Raw genomic sequence first — 15,473 nt, 5'->3', positions numbered from 1 at the left:
CAAGTGATATTACAAGGGTACAGGCTAAAACGGCTATTGTATTACGTTCATCCCATTTGTAATACTTGTTTAATGTTGCACCAACATGTATATTCTATTATCTATATGTCAATATTTATTTGTACATGGGCCTGTGGCCTTATACTGAATAAAGAAATTAAACATTAATTAAAACGGCACCTCAGCAAAACGTCTGGCGAAAACGGCTACTATGTGTCGGGCGAAAACGGCACCTCTATTTTTAAAAACAATAACAATGATTTTTGTATTAATCATGTTAATATATATGGTTCATTTACATGGTATTTGATGTATTTACATGTTATTTGGTGTATGTGATGTATTTACATTGTATTTTCTGTTTTCACAGATAAGTACATATGTTTATATATACAGTTCTTCAGTTTTGTCAGCATGTCAATCGTCATCGTGTTCACAATTTTGGCCCATGTAAAATCGAATATTGTGAGAGTACATGGCTCAGGGAGAGGTCTCCATCCTTGTAAAAAATCTCCTCTTGACGAGATGTGGACAATTTGCTCACATACGCACTGAGTTGTCCCTCCTGAATGAGTCTTGACTGTAGAGGCAACAGACTGGCCTAGCTCTTTGAAGATCAATCTGTAGATCCCCAGGGACTGATACGACTGTGCCAACCTAAAACGTGAGAAAACATTTTAATGTATAATAAAAACATTTTTATTGTTTAATATAGTTTATTTTTATTGTGTGTATTTGTATTTGAACTATTTGTATTATTATTACCTTCCACAAAGTTGTTCGTCCTGACAGCTATGTTGAACACAGACCAGGATCTGGGAGAGAAGGTGGGATGAGCGATCCACTGGGCTTGAAAGTAGTTGATCAGATCACGCAGTTTGCCAGTGGCCGGGACACGCTCTGTTATTCTCAAAAACATCCTCGTGATGTCGGCTGCTGGTAGAAAGGGGAGTGCCATGATTTTCCTTACAAACTAGTGGATGACATCATCCACCATGTAGGCTACCTAGAAACAAGTGATATTTGGTATTATTTTTGTGTAAGATATATATGAGATAAAAATTACTATTTATTTCTATTACTGTTTTTTTATTTACAATATATTAAATATATATTATACCTGCAATCCAATTTCTTGACATTTCCACCAGACTGCTTGAGTCATGTGGAACAGGCATCCACGGATGCGGGATCTGGAAGGGTTTTACTGATTGCTTTCCACACAGCCTGTTCAAAGTCCAGGATTATCGTCTTCACTTGAGGATCGTTGGGAAGTGGCGGTGTTTCCCTTCATTGTAGGTGTCGTCCACCTGTATCAACGATGCCGGACAGGTTGTCTTCTTGTTCCTGACGCTGCAGCACCAGAATGTTCTGGTATCTGAAGTTTTCTGAAACAACCAAATGAAAAAAAAATGACATACTTACTTACTTAGATTATATTATATTCTTATGAGATATAAATAAATGTTTGTGTTTAAAAACAAGTGTAAATATATTTACCCGAACAACGTACGTGAATCCATAATAATCCACAAGCTTCTTTTTCTTTTTATTATTATTCTTAATTTTATATTTTTTGGCAAATACTTTGAAATAAAATAGTTACTTGTTACAGTCATATTCGTCTTCTTAGAGTACATGTGAAGCCATAATGTGATTTCCGATAGGTCTGGTACTCTCATTTCTTCTGCATCTTCTGACTGGAAACTGACATCAAAGTTACTGATCACCACTTCATTGATGGGATCTACGCATCTCAAACAGCGAAAAGGGAAGTCTTCTTCAGTCCAGCAAATTTCTCTATAGCGGGCCACAGAAAGTCCGGTTCCGCATACACGATGGGTCCACTGGTCACAGTTATCACAGGATACAGCACGTTGATTTTTCTGACATCCTTCTCACATGCAACACATCGAAAGGCCATTGTGAATAATTGTGATCTGACAGCACCATGTTAGGCCTCATAAATACAGTTTCAGCTTAAATTGAGTAAAAGTACTTAAAACTTCAAAGCGTATAGTGTTTTCACAATAAGATAACTGCGCCTCCCAATCAGAGTCGGCGAGTAAATTGGAGTAGGGGGCTAATTTCTTACTTGTTTTATTTCACAGTTTCACAATTATTTGTGTTTGTAAGAGACGATGTGAGTTTAATTTCTATTATTTTTCTTCAAAGCATGTTGTTTTCACAATAAGTTGTGTTGCGTATAAGCTAAGTTGGATTATAGTTGGAGTAGAGGCTAATTTCTAATGTAAACTTGTTTTAACATCTCACAATAATTGGCGTTTGCAAGTTACAATGTAAGTTCAATATCATTTATTTGACCAAGGTAAAAAAATATAAGGTGCCGTTTTCGCCAACGGTGCCGTTTTGCTGTGGGGCCGTTTTCGCTATAACCCATATTACAAAATCACATAGTGGTATGGGTTCAAAATCGTGAGAAAGTTTGGGATTAAACTCTGAATCTTTTACAAATTGCAGTTTTATCTGGAAGTCTGTGTTGTCAACGTTGCCCGATAGCAGTTTAGTGTCCTCTTTGAGTACTGACTTTCTTTAGTACACTTTGTTCTTTCCTTGCATGTGAAACTTTTGTTTGCTACTTGTTCATTGGATTGTTTTGTATTTTGAATTCATTATTTGTTTGTAAACAATTACATTTATTTGTAACATTTATTCGTTATTCGTAACATTTGACTATTATTGCGTATGTTTGTCCTTTATTTCAACTTTGTAATTTTAGACTAGATGGTCAGCCATAGACTTTAGCTATGAAGATTTAAGCTCATTACATATTTACACAGTAATATAGTGGATAACATTACTTACTACTGCTATTTCTGTTTCAGTATCCCACAGGAATCCTGTCTGTGTACGACCGTCCAACATTTCCTTCCTGGCAGTTCCATCTCAGGTCCCTTTGAGGGGGGTAAGGAAACAAGGGCCTGACAAAGTCTCTTCTGAAGATGAAACGGATGATCAGGGAGTGACACTTGATATTTTGAGAGTTGCCAAGTCAATATCTTCTAAACTGACAACATCACGTGACTCATGTGTGGAGTCAGGTGTTGAGTATCACAGGGAGCATCTACTACCACATAAGTCTTTTGTAGCACATTCCAGTAGCAACATCAATACAATGGTTGGTTTACAACCTACAAGTGCTGAAGCTGCAATGTCTGGTTCTGAGTTCACACTAGAAACAGGTTTAAGCAGAAAGGATTCTTTGTCCTGCACATCTGCAGGTGAACAGGAAGATGGTGGCCATGCCTCTCAGTCATCACAAACTTCACCTCCTCAACCAAAGTCAGCAGCCAAAAGCAATTTATCTATCAAGCAGAAGAATACAAAATCCGGGAAAAAGGCTTATGTTTCTAAAGCCCTTGTGTTGTCTGGGTCAGAAGATGGTCAAGCTATCTCTGTGAAACCATCAACAAGGTCATCACCCGTGACTTCCTCGCCACCATCACCCCTGGAAATTCAAAGTGAAAAGACTGATAATCTACAAATGATCACCTGCTTTGAGTCCATGAGGTAAATGTTTAATCCCAAAGTATTCAGCTGACCTTGACACCGTCAAAGTGAGCTTCCGTCGTCCATCTGTGCACACATCCCCTTCCATCTGTTTAATAGCACTGAGCTTAGAAAACCCTCTTCTTCAAAACAACTCAACTCATCAGTAGATCTATCCTAATTTCAGTACACAGAAACATGCCACAAGTCACACAGCAATGCAGAGAGGTCATTTTGAATAATTCAAAATGGCAACCTTGGTGCATTTTTGTGCCAGCAGCTTTTGTGAAAATCTTTTCTTCAAGGCCACTAGACTTAAACAGGTGTTTTCTTAGTTCTACTAATGTATTAGTAATTTTGATTCGTAAGTACTAGTTGCACAAGTGTTATCTTTCGATCTCTCAATTATGGCATCCTCCCCTCCTCTGTCAGCTTGTCACAAATGTGGTCGATTTATTATCTCAGGCGACCCACACATAAAGTGTTGGAAGTGCAGAGAATCTACCTCTACAGAGGACGGTCACTGTCCCCTCTGTCGCCCTCTTTCCAAGAAATCCTTCACCTAAGTGACACTATCACAAAGGCTAAGAGGAAGGATGCGACCAAGAGAAAGGTTGATGACATTATCTCCCAGACTGATAAACAATCTACCCCTCTCCTTGATCAACTGTCCGACACTCAACAGTCGTCTGTGCTGCCGGCACATCTGGTGCTTCCTGTTACCCAGCTGGACCAATTATTTGCTCAGTAGAAATCTGTGAATCTGTGATGGACTTTAGTCTTAAGGGGATTTACTTGACATGGTCAGATTCGCTGGCTGGGTTGATGCATGTCATCGATCCCCATTGCGTGGATCGATGCTCATGTTGTCAGTCACTGGATTGTCTGGTCCAGACTCAATTATTTACCTACCGCATTCATGTAGCTGGAATATTGCTGAGTGCAGCGTTAAATAACAAACAAACAAACAAAACTCCCCAATCATCTGTCTCTGGTAGACAGGAGGTTTTCCAGACAGGGAAGAGGACCCCAGTTGAAAATCTGAAAGTTTAGAATGGTGTGATTGCAGCCAAAATACAGGATTTCTGGCAATGATGTAAAAGAGGTAATATTCTTAGATTTATAAACTATTGTTCGATAATTGTAATAAAAACAATATGCTCAATATGCCCTTTGGCTTGAAACGACAATTTAAGAACTGTGTGTATTCATTCTTCAAGTACCATGGAAAGAAATCAGCTTATGAAAGTCCACTATATTATACTATACTATACTATTGTGTTTGACACATGTTTGAAGAGAAAAAGTCTTCTTAAGCAGTAATAGCTCAGCCCTCAGCCCAATTAAGATTGTTGACGCCAAAAAGGTAATCTTCTGAACCTCTGGTTTTTCCCTAGCGCCTGGCCTGAACATCCTGAGCTCACATCAGGAGGTAGCATCCTTTGTGAACTTCTGTTTGACATCTCAACAAAAACTTGCAAACCTTGTGAAGCAGAAACATTAAGGAATTACCTTAGCAATGGTTTTAGTGGACATTTGAAGATGTTCAGGCTATTATTAAATCATTAATGCGTAATTTGATAAAATAATACATATTGGTATATTGATGTCGGACCCGGCTGTGATCTTTGTGACCCTTCCTCTGGGAGTGGCAACACACTTTCAGTATGTCTTGCCTGACACCACTCACATTTATCCATGTACAATTATTTCATTTTTGTTGGGTGTATTTGTGATATTAATAATTGCTGCAATGAAATCTTGTCTGGTCATCTATAATCATTTTCAAAAATACTTTTTACATGTGTCTCACTGGACTGGCTTAAAGTGTGAAGCTGCTAACTTCTGATATATACACTCAGACAGGTAACAGAATAACATTGCTTATACAGTCAGATGTAGCCTCATCAGCTATGTTGCACAGTCTATTATTACGTTTCAGTTCAGAAAATGGGAATGCTGCGATGTTTGTTAACTCTGATCCAAGGATTCATGAGTTAGATGGTGATGTCTGTAACTACAGACTCTGGCTTATCAAGATGCCAGCTGAGGTAGGAGGACATTATTTGCATATGAAGAATTTATGTAAGATTACTGTTTGACGTTCGGGAAACAATATAAGTTGTAGTGCTCAGGATCACTTGGCGTACATTGGGTTTAGGATTTATACCACTTGCCGGGACTAATGAGGGACGCATAAAACTCCATGTACCCTGAGTGATCTTGCTACAACAAAATTATCTTACCAACATGTTTTATTATGACATTTTAAAAGAATTCAAACAAATTCAAAATTGCTAGAAAACAGCTGTTTGATTGAGCTGAGGTTAACTTGTGCTATGTAACATGACTTCCATTGACTCGAAAAGCGTGTGCGGCCTTTTGCTTCGAAGCGGGGCATAAGAGATTTATTCTGCCTCTCAGAAATCCATGTGCAGCCTCACTTGCATGTGGAGAGGTATAAGAGATTCATTCCCCCACTGAGAAATTTATCTCCCTCCATGGCGGGATACAAAAATCACGTGGCCCAACCAGATCTCATCATTCTGAATTGGAGGTATGATAATAGATTATATTTTATAATGCAAAGTTTCCACCATTTTCATCAGCATAGAAGCAGTCATGTCAACACATATAGACTCCTAAGGTAGGGCTGATTATATATGTTATTGACTTGTTACTAAAAATAGATTAGAATTATATAATATAACAATTATCGACTTAATATGAGGTCAATAAAGGACCCGAAAAAAGCGATATTTGCCGAAGATGTTATTGTTGCTATCATGGTTTAATATGATGAATCTGCTTTTCTCTCTTTATTATTGTAGGTTTTATGTGAGGTCATGAGGTCATTGTTTATGTCGCTTTTTCATGTTATTGTAGTTGGTTTTTATCCCCTGCCGGGCCAGAATGGCCGAAGGGGGATTATGTCATGGACGTCCGTCCATCTGTCCGTCCCACTGAGGGTACTAAGCTTGTGAAATCAACTCCTCCTACAGTTTCCAGAGAATATCCCTGACACTTTACACACAAGATGTTGACATGTTGATGATACGCATATCACAGTCCCGTTTCATTTCGACTAATTTTGACAGAGTTACTGCCCCTGTTTTGCAGAGCTTCATTTGCCTAATTGTGAGAGAGATACTAAGCTTGTGAAATCAACTCCTCCTACAGTTTCCAGAGAATATCCCTGACACTCTACACACAAGATGTCGACATGTTGATGATACGCATATCGCAGTCCCGTTTCATTTCGAAAAAATTTGACAAGAGTTACTGCCCCTGTTTTACGGAGTTTCATGAAATCTTCTCCTCCAGTTTCCAGAGAATATCACAATATCTAACTATAACTATAACTATAGTTAGTTTCCTTGTATAAGGCTTTTGTGGGTGAGCTACATCCTTATGGCATTAGCATTCAGACTGGATTACTCCCAACAAAATGTTCTGCACAATTGTTTCAAATGCAGTGCTATCTACTGTTGTTATTTCATAAAATACAGAGAAAATATGAACTCGTTCAAAAAATTTATGCGGGGGATGTTGTGCTCTCAGAGCACTCTTGTGTTGTTTAACACCACATTCAGCAATATTCTAGCTATATGATGGTGGTCTGTAAAATAACCAAGCCTGGACCAGACAATTCAGTGACATGAGCATTGATCTAAACTTTGGGATACGATGACATGCATCAACTGAGTCAGCAAGTTTGATCGACCAATCCCATTAGTTGCCTCTGACAGCAAGAATGGGTTGCTGAAGATCAATTCTAACACAGATCTTCACAGTGTTATAGTTCGAGGTTGATATTCCTTTTTAAGGGTCCATTGAAACAGGTACAACATCATATAAAATCAATAATTGTATACTAACATGATAAAGCTACATAAAGAAATGACTGAAAGATAGTGATGCTTTCAGATGCCTCTGTTGGCGCTTCCAAAACACATCACACTGGATGGTATTCAAGATTTTGCTGTGGAGAAGGTAACTAGGCACCAGTGTACCAGGGTTAATCCACCAAGTACAACATGTACAATAAGTTGAAACTTGAAACCATTACAAACTAATTATACCCCCGACCTTTTAGGTCAGGGGTATATAGTTATACCAAGGCTCCGTCCGTCCGTCCGAAAACTTTGTCCGCGTGATTTCTCTTAAACTATTCAGTGGATTCATCTCAAACTTAGTACCGGTACATATAATCTGTGTCATATGGAGGGATGCAGTCAAAAGAAAAAAATTGTTATTATGAATTTTCCATTTTTTTTTTAATTTTTCAAACCCTAACGTCCGTCCGAAAACTGTCTGCGTGATTTCTCTTAAACTATTCAGTGGATTCATCTCAAACTTAGTACATATAATCTGTGTCATTTCCATTTTTTTATGAATTTTTCAAACCCTAACCATTATTTAATTTGAAACTACTGACACACTAGACGAGTCGGGGGTATTAGTGAGCCATGCTCACTTTTGCCCTTGTTCTTTTTGAACTTACCCTCCTTTACCCCTTAATGCTCTACTTCTGTTTTTTGACAGAAAGCCGAAGACTTTGTTCCAACCAGTGGTGTAGCAATACCCACACACAGCTGCCACTTGACCCGGGAGAGGTAACGTCACATAGGAGTGCATTACTGCTTTGTCAGTCATCACAGTCAGATGTGTTGCTTGTGAAATCAAGATTCTGCAGTTTTCAGCATCCTTTGCATCTTATTTAAACTTCATTTTTAATTGATATTGTGTTGTTGTATATGGTTTGTGCTTTTTAGGTCTTATCCATACGTATTTTATGTTAAATTCCCGCAAGTTTGTGGCCTTTAGTAATGGTAATTACGGTCGTAATGTTGTTCAATTGTGCCATTTTGAATTCGCCACGTGGCCAAGCTCTCGTTGTTTTGTGTTGTGAATTTTTATCCCCCCCGGCATATAATGCGGGGGGATATAGCGATCAGCCAGTCTGTCTGTCCGTCTGTCCGTCCGTCCGTCCGTCCGTCCGTAATCATTTCCTTTTCCGGGGCAGAACTCGAAAATAATTCAGTGTATTTTATCGAAACTTGGCATATCTATCAGTCACATACTGAAGTTGTGCCTTTTGCTATTAAGGAATTTTAGAAATTTTTATTTTTTTTACGTTTCCCTTGTTACAAGTTGGACTTAGGTTCTATAAGGGTGGTGTTCGTTTCCGGAGCGTAACTCAAAAACCATTAAATACTTTCTTACAAAACTTTGCATGTCTATCAGACTCATGCTGAACTGGTGCCTTTTGCTATTTAGGAATTTTAGAAATTTTTATTTTTTACGTTTACATTGCAACAAGTTGGACTTAGGTTCTATAAGGGTGGTGTTCGTTTCCGGAGCGTAACTCAAAAACTGTTAAATACTTTCTTACAAAACTTTGCATGTCTACCAGGCACATACTGAACTGGTGCCTTTTGCTATTTAGGAATATTATAAATATTTATTTTTTATGTTTCCATGGTAACAAGTTGGACTTAGGTTCTATAAGGGTGGTGTTCGTTTCCGGAGCGTTACTCAAAAACCGTTAAATACTTTCTTACAAAACTTTGCATGTCTACCAGGCACATACTGAACTGGTGCCTTTTGCTATTTAGGAATTTTTATTTATTTTTTTTCTAGTTTACATGGCAACAAGTTGGATTTAAGTTTTCATATAGGGTGGGTTCACTTATGGAGTATAACAAATAAATTGTTAAATATTTCCTTGCCAAACATTGCATGTCCATATATAAAGTACATACTGAACAGGTGCCATTTGATATTAAGGAGTTTTAGAAATGTTTATTTTAGAATTTCCATTGCAGCTATTTTGACATGGGCTAAGAGAAATGTTGGGTCAGTTACCTGGTTTGGGACCATAACGTGTTAAAATGGGTGGGGGATATAGATGACTTCGTTGACTATACGCTTGTTTCTTGTAATTTGTCATTTGTTTGCATAAAAAAAAACCCACACAAACACACGTTTTACTTTCTATTTCATATGGATGCGACCATGGTGGATCTTTTGTTGGTAAACAATGTATGCTTCTAAAAGAACATTCAACTCTTGACTCATTACATACAGAATTGCACATTTACTTGTGGTTACTTTACAGACAGCTGCCGGGGGGATATGTCATCTTTCTGATGACTCTTGTTTTCTTTTGTATTGGTAATTCATTCTACTTATTACCTATCACTGTGTATGTTTTGGGTGTTTGCGTAAATCTCTCTCTTATAAACCAAAGAATTTTTGAGTTACAAATTACCTTCCGTGTCTTGTCGAGTGTTTGTATTATAGGCATAAAAGTACAGTAATTAACAACTAATTAAAGTAATTAACAATTCATTAGGACACCTCCGTGATTGTATATAAAGGTCAAGAAGAGGAGTTGAAACCAGTAAGATGTAAACATAACACATTGATATATATATAGGAGACGGGCAGCTCTGATAGTTGAAGACTACGGGAGCATACTTGGCCACGAGTAACCAGGGGTGAGGGTAGTAGGTCGAGGGCTATACATAAATGAAAAACAAGTGGAACAGAGATGAGAGGGACGGAAACGTCAGGGTCTTGAGACATATATGGTATTGGGGGGGAATAGTTCGAATTCCAAAAGGGTGAGAAGCTACATCATGGCAAGTCCGAATAAGGTGCTGGTTATTAGATAAGAGTGGGTTAGAATGATCTAGTGTAGGGGGGAAAGGTGGCTGACCAATGATAGATGGAAAAATGAGTAGAGCTGTGACGTAGGTACCGGTTTAAAAAGGGGCAAAAGCCCCAAATCGAGGGAACGGATAAGAACGAATAGAGAATGTCTAGAGAACGGCTAGAGACGGCTAGAGAGCGGCTAGGTAGCGGCTGCGGCTGGGGAGACTACATCTGGACTGGTGCTCCGCTCTCGGCTTGTTGTCATGATCGTTCGAACCAGAAACCAAACCTAGGCACCAGCATTTCGACTGAGACTGAAGCCTTGCCGCCGAAGTCTCATAATTAAGTGACAATTAGAGTGGGTTGACCGGCAACACAAAGTTGGAATAAAAGCTGTTAAACGAAGATCACTCTTTGTGCTTGTTGGAGGAATTACGGTAATAGGTCCAAGGCCCTCGGGTACTGACATTGTACCTCTCGCTCATCCCAGACAGTCAGCACCAAAGAACGAGGGGATTACCGTAGTTCAGGTGAAGAGGTACACCGATTGCCACTTGATTGCCACTTCTAATTAACAACAATTACCGGCGATTAACGTCGTTAAAATTACCTTGGATATTTGAACGTTTGTGAATTTGATTTTGCATAAATTACAGATTTATGACTTGTTGTATTGTTTGTCACTAAAACAATCTAGCAGGGACCCTCATCCCCTCAGTCTAGACTCCTGTTCAACTTTGTTGTAGTGTTGTTTCTCTAAAGGACTTCTCCCTCAATTTGAAGGCTGCACAGAAACGATGTACGCAGCATGTTTGCCATCATCCTATCATGTCTGACCTCGATGCATCCCCATCTAAAACAATTAGTACTGCTCCGGCAGTTGCCACAGTCGAATTCGGTCGCCTGCACGTCTCACTCACCACCAGTGCCTTAGGTTACAACAGCCATATCTGGTAACAACCATTTCCCTGGACCAACTGCTCAACCATGTCAACAGCTGCCCTACCAGCTGCCCTACCAGCTGCCCGAAGCCACAGCATGTCCTACCTGCCTCATTTATGGTTCCTAGTTGGATGCAAGCTTGGATGCTGTCCATGTTTTGACTGACCATGGCGCCAGCAGCACCTCTGGCGCACCTGATGCCAGCTGCTACACCTATAACTCAATCACCTACTGCCCCAGTGGTGGTGGCGGTGCCGCCTCTGACGTTGACACATCCGGCAGCAGCAACCCTATTGGTAGTCCCGACACCATCGGTGCCTCCTATCAGCTCCTTGACTCCACTTACAGTGCCAACTGTACTACGTCCTTTCAGGTCACCATCTTGCCACCAGTGCTGTCCTCATCTGCCTCTGTGGCGCTCTTGTAGACAGAGATCCTCCGCCTTCTTCTAATGCTAGATCATCACATGGTTATAACACTCCCAGTTCCTCCCAGCGCAGCTCTAAATCATTCAGATCTGTTTGCTGTTCACGGAGTTGCTCTTCTGTCCATAGAAGTGAACATACTAGGACTCCTCAGGGGGAACCTTTGTGCCGGACTTGGACACACATCTTGTAATGAACCAAGTCAACAATTGGATGGCAGACAGGTTGGCTTCCATAGTGACGTCCTGGGACCAGATGTGGACAAGTGGGACACTATCTGGTCCTACCCGACGTCTGTTCCTCCCGATCCTAGGTTGACAGTACTCACTTGTTTGATGTGGCTGATGGCACTCATGTCCTTGACGGCAACCTTTTTGACACTTTTCAGAATCTCTGAGGACCAACACCTCCCCTGTTACGGATCCAAACGCCCTCAGCGTCCCTTGAGAAGACACCCGGAACCTAGTTTGATTTTGGTCATGCCTTTTGATGGCTGTTGAGAAGTTGGCTCGTGGAGCCAAGAAATCTTACCAGAGACAATCCACTCAAACTTCCGGTTTGGCCAAGCCCTCTACTCCATCCACACAGCAAGCTGACGCATCCCATCCGACACGCTTGGTACATTTGCAGAGAGCATAAGGTGCCTAGGGGGCTGTATGGTGACAAGGGACGTTGCTTTGAGTCTTATGGTAGAGAAGGCATCAGGACCTCTGCTTCCCGCAGATACTTGGCTGAATTTCTACTCTTCCTACACAGCAAATGTCACCTCACCTCAAAGGCTCTACTATTTCTACACACCTAGTTGCCATTAGTTTTGGTGCTATCCGTTCCAGAAGATCGCCGAATGACGAAAGTACTGGAATTACAAGCTTTGCTGCACTTGTTTCATCTGGAAGATCAAAAGATCAAGTTCAGACCCCCAGCCTATGATCTGAACATGGTTTTACAGTTGTTGTGGATGGCTCCCTTAGAGCCATTGCATTCATCATCTTTTGACAACCTCAGACGTCTCCGGGAGCTCATGGGGACATTCATCTTGGGTTGTGCTGGGATTTCATTGCCAAGGATTAACTCCCAGGACAGCCAGACAGGTCATTCACCATCCCTCGACTTTCTTCGATTGTGATGAAGGGAAGCTGTTATTATGCCCAGTGTGGGCTTTCCACGAAGCACCTATTTATTTCGGTTTACCCTACTTCACAGACAGAGGTCAACCGTAATGCCATCTACCTATGGCTGTTGGCGGTCATTCTCCAAGCATATGAAACAGGCCTACCCCAACCCTCACAAGATTTGAGCAGTTGCAACTGCTCTATCAAGTCTATTATGGAAGGGTGTTTTTGGCACTCTCATGTCGTCTTCTCAAGCCACGAGGTGTGGCCTTAGAGGATGTTGCTGGTGTTCATCATTTTGGTCCCTTGGTGGCTCAACAGATCACCAACCCCTGGCATCACTGATTCTCTCAAAGTCTCTGGTGTTTATTACTGTTCCTTTACCTGGTGTTCCCATATCCTTCACACTCTCGTTTTCCTTCTGACGGGAATGGTCATTGTTTCCGGTCTTCACTCAGGATCCTGTACTGGTTATTGGGATCTTGACGACAATTTATTTCGGAGCACCATCTGATAAAGATGCATTAAAGGAGTAATGCAGGATAAGTTATTAAAATCTAATATTTTTTACATTTGGATACTTAACCTACATTACTTCATCCCATCGCAGTGCTACCTCCCCATGAATTCTTCAGATGTTATGTTTTAAGCAGTAATGTTCTCTTATGTGACGTCACCACTTCCGGGACACGTGGCAGCTGTTTTGGAACAAGGTCTTTTGCAGCTAGACCTTTTCACAGCTTTGTCTTTATGTCTAAAAATAGCAGTAAATGCATTAAGGAGTAATGCAGGATAAGTAGGGCTGGCTAAAAAGATAGATAATCGGAATTGTCAGCGATGGGAAGTAATATTAACGATTATCGATATGAAATTGTTGTAATTGATAATAACTTACCATATATTGCCATCTATAGTATAAAGTGACCCCATGTAAAAGTCTTCAAATTCAATGCTAATTTGTATACCCTTTCCATAAAGGGAACAGGAATGAAGCACATCACTAGCACATACACAGTCCCTACATTTGCTTTATAAATGTGTTTGTCTTCCGCAGAAAAAAAATCCTTCGTATCCCTTAAGCTTTGGAATTTGAGATAAAACATCACTAGACATGATGATTTACCAATTGTATTTTCTGTTCTGCGAGGCATTGTTTTATATGCAGAGATTAAGATAATCATGTGTATTGTCTCCAAACCAAGCTGGATGCAGCAATCAGCTGTACACGCGTATTTCTTGGAATCTACCGGTGATTCGATTAAAAAGTATCCAATAACATAACTTTAAAGAATTTTGATACAGTGATTGGAAGAATTGTATCTGAAACTATTATTTTATCAGGAATAATATATTCCAATATTATGTGACTGTGAAATACTGAGTGGCTATGTAGGGTTGTATTAGGTGGCTGTAAAATACTGAGTCAGTGAGTGGCTATGTAGGGTTGTGGGAGGTGGCTGTGAAATACTGAGTGGTTATGTAGGGTTGTGGGGGTGGCTGTGTTATACTGAGTGGCAATGTAGGGTTGTGGGAGGTGGCTGTGATATACTGAGTGGCTATGTAGGGTTGTGGGGGTGGCTGTGAAATACTGAGTGGTTATGTAGGGTTGTGGGGGTGGCTGTGATATACTGAGTGGCTATGTAGGTTCTGGGAGGTGGCTGTGATATACTGAGTGGTTATGTAGGGTTGTGGGAGGTGGCTGTGATATACTGAGTGGCTATGTAGGGTTGTGGGAGGTGGCTGTGATATAGTGAGTGGCTATGTAGGGTTGTGGGGGGTGGCTGTGATATAGTGAGTGGTTATGTAGGGTTGTGGGAGGTGGCTGTGATATAGTGAGTGGCTATGTAGGGTTGTGGGAGGTGGCTGTGATATAGTGAGTGGCTATGTAGGGTTGTGGGAGGTGGCTGTGATATACTGAGTGGCTATGTAGGGTTGTGGGAGGTGGCTGTGATATAGTAAGTGGTTATGTAGGGTTGTGGGAGGTGGCTGTGATATAGTGAGTGGTTATATAGGGTTGTGGGAGGTGGCTGTGTTATAGTGAGTGGTTATGTAGGGTTGTGGGAGGTGGCTGTGATATAGTGAGTGGCTATGTAGGGTTGTGTGTTGTGGCTGTGATATAGTGAGTGGCTATGTAGGGTTGTGGGAGGTGGCTGTGATATAGTGAGTGGTTATGTAGGGTTGTGGGAGGTGGCTGTGATATAGTGAGTGGCTATGTAAGGTTGTGTGAGGTGGCTGTGATATAGTGAGTGGTTATGTAGGGTTGTAGGAGGTGGCTGTGTTATACTGAGTGGCCTCTGTAGGTTCTGGGAGGTGGCTGTGATATACTGAGTGGTTATATAGGGTTGTGGGAGGTGGCTGTGATATACTGAGTGGCTATGTAGGGTTGTGGGAGGTGGCTGTGATATAGTGAGTGGTTATGTAGGGTTGTGGGAGGTGGCTGTGATATAGTGAGTGGCTATGTAGGGTTGTGGGAGGTGGCTGTGATATACTGAGTGGCTATGTAGGGTTGTGGGAGGTGGCTGTGTTATACTGAGTGGCTGTGTAGGTTCTGGGAGGTGGCTGTGATATAGTGAGTGGTTATATAGGGTTGTGGGAGGTTGCTCTGATATAGTGAGTGGCTATGTAGGGTTTTGGGAGGTGGCTGTACAATACTGTGTCAGTGAGTGGCTATATTGGGTTGTGGGTTGTCAGTAGTTGTATTTCATAGAAGCAAATCTTATTTATTTATTTTTTATGATGCATCCACTAGAAACTACATTAAAATTGGTAACAGCAAATCTCAAGATGATATTTCCCTCTGATAAAGTAGTATGCCTTCAAACTT

General features: G+C 40.8%; 1 protein-coding gene and 1 long non-coding RNA gene across 4 annotated transcripts in view; one reads left to right on the top strand and one right to left on the bottom strand.

The window, feature by feature from the left end:
* LOC124146410 overlaps positions 1 to 15,473 on the top strand; it is a 47,648-nt gene that overhangs the window by 13,192 nt on the left and 18,983 nt on the right. Inside the window, exons 1-4 of one of the 3 annotated variants that reach the window (XM_046516684.2) lie at positions 359 to 664; positions 2,847 to 3,531; positions 5,453 to 5,561; positions 7,438 to 7,503. In XM_046516684.2, coding sequence (XP_046372640.1) covers positions 3,137 to 3,531; positions 5,453 to 5,561; positions 7,438 to 7,503 — 570 coding nt within the window. In that variant the 5' untranslated portion in view covers positions 359 to 664; positions 2,847 to 3,136. Of the gene's footprint in view, positions 1 to 358; positions 665 to 2,846; positions 3,532 to 5,452; positions 5,562 to 7,437; positions 7,504 to 15,473 lie in introns of those variants that run through there. The other 2 variants (XM_046516683.2, XM_046516685.2) reach the window with 2 other exon arrangements.
* Positions 889 to 1,851, bottom strand: LOC124146411. The gene is made up of 3 exons (XR_007222724.1): positions 1,607 to 1,851; positions 1,121 to 1,388; positions 889 to 1,006 (listed from the first exon to the last, which is right to left on the bottom strand). It is a non-coding gene; the product is annotated as an uncharacterized LOC124146411 (long non-coding RNA).

The sequence above is a fragment of the Haliotis rufescens genome, unplaced genomic scaffold, assembly GCF_023055435.1.
Source record: "Haliotis rufescens isolate VD_foot unplaced genomic scaffold, xgHalRufe1.0.p SCAF_22, whole genome shotgun sequence".
Taxonomy (NCBI): domain Eukaryota; kingdom Metazoa; phylum Mollusca; class Gastropoda; order Lepetellida; family Haliotidae; genus Haliotis; species Haliotis rufescens.
The sequence above is the reverse complement of the archived record's forward strand: the minus strand, read 5'-3'. Positions and strand labels throughout refer to the sequence as shown.